A 6627-nucleotide genomic window follows, 5' to 3' on the forward strand; every position below is an offset into this window, starting at 1 on the left:
AACCGCCGGCTCGGTGAAAGATGCGGTAAAAATAGCACTCACAGCCGGCGGTGACGTCATCACAGCTGGAACAGTCGGCTCAAAGGAGTGAGCAACCGAACCAGCGGAAGCAGGCGCAGGCGCCTGGGTCGTCGCCTCAGGTAGGCTGACCAAGCCTACCGTCATGGGCAGAGTACTCTGCGCTCCACCCTGGAATGCGTCAACATCCACGCCTGCACAAAGAAGAAGTGTTAATGATGTTAAGCTATGAAGTTAAAGATAAAAAGAAGTTTGTACTTACGGGTTTTCTTGAGCCTAAATGTACGGACAGGCGGGAATGAACCCGATGGAGCCGGCCTCTTCACGCCGGTCACCATTGTCATCCGGGGCTCTCCGGAGGAGACAGTCGCAGCCTCCGGAGCGGTGGTCTTATCACCACCGGGGTTCCCCGCCACCTCCTCGCTCTCGGCCTCTGAGTCAGACCGAGGCACTGGATCGGCAGTGGAGGCCACCTTCTCCTTCCCCTTCCCGCCGGCAGCCTTCTCCTTCCCCTTCCCGCCGGCAGCCTTCTTCTTCCGCACCAACGGACGACCATCTGCGGATTCCTCATCAGAACATACGATTAGAGGAATTCCAGCAGAGGTTTCAACATTGAGGGGTCGAGGGTCGAATAGCGCCTTACCTGACCGCCTGGCGCTAAGGATCTCATGGCCTAGCGGGTAGACCTCCACGAACCGATCAGCCGTTTGTTCTAGGATGGGCAACTCGTTCTCGTCTAGAGCGCGAGTACCCATCCGAGCGGGACCGTCAGCCTCCCGCGGGTACATGAGCGACTGCAAGTCGTTCCCCTCTGAAATAAACAGGAAAAAAAAAAGTTAGAAGAGATTCAAAATCAACAAAAAGAAACAAAGCATACCGTAAGGAACAGAGTTCGAACCGTATTCAAGGACGATCGGGATCTTTCGCGCATCCGCATCCTTCCACACCCGGCTCATCCCCAACATCACCATCCCGGACTCCGCAAACCGGTAAACCGGAGATTGGACTCGGGATATCTTCGAAAACCATTCCGCCTCCTGGTAGTTGGAGGCGTGAAGGCTGGGAAGTGCTTGCCCGTTTTTGAACTTCATGGCAAGGGGGATAGCGCGAGCAGAAAGGTAGAAGAATTCCCTCTTCCACGAGCGAAGACTGCGCTCGGTTGCGCAAATCTTCAAACCCTTAATTCGGGTTATCAGAGTATACCACCCCTGGATGCACCTCCAGGAGTAGAAGGTCATCAGGCGGTCGACATAGGGCTCAATGCCCAGAATCCGGCACACCCACTCGAAGTGGCGAACCTTGGCAATCGCCATCGGATGCACCTCGGTCAGGTGCACACCGTGCCTCTCAAGGACACGGTAAACAAACTTTGTCAATGGGAACCTAAGATTCCCATAAACAAAGGATGCAGCATATACCTCGATCTTGCCTCTGGGGGCATCGTACACCGTTTGATGGGGTTCAGGAAACTCAGGCTCGAGAGACTCGAGCATGAACTTCCTGACGACGTACTGGTACAGATCGACAGGCAGAGCACACTGGCACTCGCCAGCAGTACTCTTGTCATCGGCTGTAGATTCAAGATCACGAGACGACATCTTGCAAAAGAAAGAAGAAAACGATTTCAAGAGAATGCTTGCCTGAAAAGGTGAGTATTCGCCGGAAATCGCTTAGAAGATGAAGAGAAGAGTGAAAGTGTGGATTACAAAGAACCCTCTCCCCCTTTATATACTAATCGCAATTAATGCGATGCATTTAATGCGGAAGAGAGAGAAATCGAAGGTGCAATGAAACTATGACACGCGGCAAAAAGCAAGCTGGCAACAGCTGTTGACAGGACGCGTACCATTAATTTCGCGGCCACGCGCCCGAAAAATCGCGCCCACGCGCCTGAAAAAGCGTCTGGAATGACCATGTACTGTCACGTCACCATAACTTCCTGCACGTCCTGACACAGTCAGAAGAAACCGTCGCACGACGTTTCAGAGGTTTGGACTGTTCTTATCCTTTCACCAACTCTTCGATTTTCAAAATTCAAAAAGATTCAAAGTAAGCGGGAAAATACCCCTTACCTTGGCAACCAAGTAACCGTAAGACGGATGCGGGTACAGTGTTAAGGCAAAACCCTTCACATACCTAGCACCCGCAGGGAATTGAAGCCAAGAATACCTTGGCAACCAAGTAACCTTAAGACGGGTGCGGGTACAGTGTTAAGGCAAAACCCTTCACATACCTAGCACCCGCAGGCAATTGAAGCCAAGAATACCTTGGCAACCAAGTAACCATAAGACGGGTGCGGGTACAGTGTTAAGGCAAAACCCTTCACATACCTAACACCCGCAGGGAATTGAAGCCAAGAATAACTTGGCAACCAAGTAACCGTAAGACGGATGCGGGTACAGTGTTAAGGCAAAACCCTTCACATACCTAGCACCCGCAGGGAATTGAAGCCAAGAATACCTTGGAAGTAAAGTAACCATAAGACGAGCGCGGGTACAGTGTCAAGGCAAAACCCTTGACATACCTAGCGCTCCGCAGGGAATTGAAACCAAGAAGGATCTTCTGGGCAATGCTTGCGGAAACGGAAATAACATCCCCGCATAGCGGGAACGTCGAGAACTACATTGTTTGAAGCTCCAGGATGGAATTGGTGGTTTTAACATAATTGATCACTATGTTCAAAACTACCAAAACCTCATGGAGAATCCACACAAGTGGGACTCAACGCTCCTGACTTGCGAGGAGGTTACAGACCTACCCGCATCATACCCAAAGATCAAGCAGGAAAGTCGGGAATTTCTGCAAGTGACAAGGACTTCCGCGGGAAGAATCCCCATGGAAAACCTTAAATACCCTTTTCAAAACCCTTTGCTTAAGTCCAAAAGTTCACCTCACTTTATTAAACACTCATGAGAAGAACATTGAACTGGGGGGACTTGAAGAGGTAGGTCCCAACAGAGCCCAGTTGGACCCGCAAGACTCACCTTAAAGAGGGACGTCTGCGCAGAAACCAACTGGATCCGCAGGACCCACCATGCTCAGAGACGTGACGTCCTTACTCGCAGTACGCAAGCTGTTCCCGCAGGAAATGCCTCCCAATGGTGAAGGACTCCGCCTGTTCCCGCAGCTTCGGATACAAGCCATCAGGGAAGGCCACCCGCGCAGCAAGGCTACACGCACAAGGCACTTAGCTCTCAATCACTCAGTGTCACCTGAAGGAATGAGCGAAGCCGGGAACAATCCCGCACAAGGGCGGGAGGGGGAATACTCCCGCCCAAATAAGCCAGTCCGTACGATACGGGAAGATCTTCTGTACTGTACCTGACGAGGTATGGGCAAAAGATCTGACTAAAGATACGACAGCTTATTGACAACAGTATGGCGAGCAGCATGCTCCTGTACTGTATGTCACTATTAGCCGCTGCCTACTCACCAACTACTGCCATACCACGTGCATAGCCGGCAGTTGGTGGAAAAGGAATAGTACACAGCAGGCCTGGTCACTATCAGCCGCTGCCTACCCACCAACTACCAGCAGGGCACGTGCGTAGGCCACTGTTGGTAGAACAGGAATACTATTCAGCAGGCCACACCTCCTTGGAAACCTACCTTCGGCTATAAATACCACAAATGGTATGACCATCTCATCTTAACATATCTTAGCATATTATACCTGATATCTGCTCTAGCGATCTCTTAATATACATTTATATTTAAAGAGCAATCTAGTCTGATTCTCACGCCGGAGGGTGGTCACAAGGAGGAACCCCCCCTTCTCAGTGACAAGCTCACGGTGTCTGTTTTGCAGGTTATCAGAAGAACCATCTTTTCTGGGTCTAACCCCTCGTGGGAAACATCTATCTAACCCCCAGGTTATCAGTAATCTGCCCGGGGTCCGGTTAGTGTTTCTTCAGCCATGGGCTTTGAACCTGCTATTGTGGTTCCTCAACTACTTCTGGTTGAGTTTCATTAATCAGCAAAACCCAAAGTTATGCTTGAGCTCTTTAGTTCTTCTAACAACTGATCTGAATAAGGTAGGCTCTCTTTTTCATTCGACCACCACGACGAATTTTCGTCAAACACAACGTGTCTCGAGATATAGCATTTTCCCGTTACCGGGTCACAACAACGCCACCCCTTTTTTTCTTGCTCGTAACCCACAAAGATGCAACGTATAGCTTTCTTTTCCATCTTTGTTCTAAGGTGATTCGGTACAAAAACATAGCATACAAATCCCAATACTTTCATATGATTAACGTTCGGTCTCACATTAAAAAGCTTCTCATAAGGCGACACGTACTCCTGATTTTGTGGTGGTAATCTATTGATCACGTAAGCCGCTTTCATCATAGCTTCAGCCCAGAATCTCGCTAGAATGTTTTTCGCATGCACAATGCTTTTACATACTTCAGCTAAGTGCCTATTCTTGCATTCCGATACACCGTTTTGTTCGGGTGTGTTTGAACACGTTAATTGTCTTCTTATCTTGTGCTCCTTCAGATAATTCAAAAAATCAGTGGCAAGATATTCGCCACCATTATCTGATCTAAGACATTGAATTTTTCGGCCCGTTGTTATCTCGGCTTTGGTTTTGAATACTTTGAATTTTTCGAATGCTTGAGACTTTTCTTTCATGAGATCAATCCAAACATAACGTGAGTAATCATCAATAAATGTTATCATAAAAATCTCAAACCTGAAATTGATGGATGTTTGACCGGTCCGAACACATCGGAGTGAATCAACTCTAACGGTGCCTTGGCTTGGTACTTGGAATCATCGAACGGTTGCTGCTTTGCTTTGCCAAACTAACAGCCGGCGCACACTATTTCCTTATTCACCTCCAGTTGTGGTAGCCCAGCGACTAGCTTCTTTTTCATCATCAAATCGAGTCTATCGTACCCGACATGGCCTAGTCGGTTATGCCACAAATTTGCGTTTTTGTGTTTTGTTTGTTCTTTCCATATATGCAGTTTCAGCCGAAAGTACATATACCGTGTCGTTCTTTTTACCTTGCAACACGGGTTCGGATTTGGTTTCGAACTTGTCATATATTTTCACATCATTCTGTCCAAACAAAACATATTTTCCCATGGAAGTGACCTGTGGTACAGAAAACAAATTCTTTTTCATACCTAGAACGTGAAACACATCATTCATCACGAACTCCCTCTCGTTTGTTGCTTGTGGAAATTTTATGCTACCGATATGGGCTATGTGTTGTCTTGAATCATCAGCGATTACGACCACTCAATTTCCATTATACTTCGTAGGGTTCGAGAGTCGTTCTTTATCTCCGGTCATGTGATTCGAGCACCCGGAGTCCACGATCCACTCTTCACGGGCATTAGGTTGAACCAATGCGGTGAATGCATACTCCTCTTGAACCCGTGCAACCCGTGCCTCGACATCCTAGGGCTCTTCTTCGTGTACAACAGCCGCGTTTCCTTCTTCTCTCGGTGGTTGGCAATCCCTTGCCATGTGACCTCGTTCCCCACACTTATAGCATTTGAAAGGGAAATTTTTATTTGTTTTTCCCCTGTAGTCACCATGAAACTCACCTTTCTTCTTGTTGTAGACAACTTTCTTATTGACTTCCTGCTTCCCACCTTTAACATAATTCTTCTGTTGGTTTCTGTTTGGCTGCCACTTCTTAGACTTCCCTGCATACATTTCTTTTTCATCTTGTGCCTTACATGAAGATGAGGTTTCTTTCTTTGATAAAACTTCTTGCCCAGCTAATAAGTTTTCAAGTTCGGTAAGGGATGGCTGGGTTGGCCACCCCTAAACAGCAGCAACAAACGTCCTGAACTCGGGCCGTAAGCCATGTATGATTATTCGTTTCATACGCGCGTCCCTGATTCTCGCTTGCGGGTCAAGATCACCAATTTCTATACTGAAGGTTTTCACCTGGTGAAAGTATTGCGGAATTGACATCTCCTTTTGGCTAACCGACAAAAGTTCATTCTCGAGTAATTGAAACTTCGTGTCGTTTCTCTTGGAGAACAAAGAAGTGAGAGCGTCCCATGCGTTTTTCGGGGTTGCAAGATCACGAATATGATCGAGAAGTTCTTCCTCAATCGTAGTCTTGAGCACAAACATCGCCTTACCAACCTTGACTCGCCACTTGTGAATTGCACCATTGGTATCGATCCTTGGCGTCTCGGTATCGGTTCCATTGGTAACTTCCCAAAGGTCCTGTCCTTGTAAATAGAACATCATACACGTAGACCACGTACCGTAGTTGTGATTATTCAACTTCTTGACACCTCCAATCAATTGCATCTCTGCCATGGTGCTTGCTTCTTCTCTTCACCTAGTTGTTCTTCTACTTACAACCCGGTCAATCGCGCAAGGCAATTGTCCGTGAGACAGAACTCTTGGTTGGACTTCGATAGAGAGAACGGATTAGGTGATTTGGCTCTGATACCACTTGTTACGCTTTAACACAAGTGGATCAAGATCAAAGAACACCGACACACGGTTTGCTCAATGAGCGTTTTCTGTTTATTACTTCAACTCACGAATTAAAGAAAACAAGAACTAGATACTTAGAAAATAAAACTAAAGGGTTTATATAACACCCCTTACAATCATACTCCTAACCAG

At 47.5% G+C, this 6627-nt stretch overlaps 1 protein-coding gene across 1 annotated transcript; it reads right to left on the bottom strand.

Annotated features, from left to right (window-relative positions):
* Window positions 1–5802: 5802 nt before the first annotated feature.
* Window positions 5803–6312, bottom strand: LOC143610472 (uncharacterized). Its single transcript, XM_077084948.1, has one exon. It carries the CDS (start codon window positions 6310–6312, stop codon window positions 5803–5805), a length of 510 nt encoding a protein of 169 aa, XP_076941063.1.
* Window positions 6313–6627: the final 315 nt, after the last annotated feature.

Source organism: Bidens hawaiensis, unplaced genomic scaffold (assembly GCF_021521415.1).
Source record: "Bidens hawaiensis isolate Kalapana, Puna unplaced genomic scaffold, B.hawaiensis_p1.1 tig00002186_1, whole genome shotgun sequence".
Classification (NCBI taxonomy): domain Eukaryota; kingdom Viridiplantae; phylum Streptophyta; class Magnoliopsida; order Asterales; family Asteraceae; genus Bidens; species Bidens hawaiensis.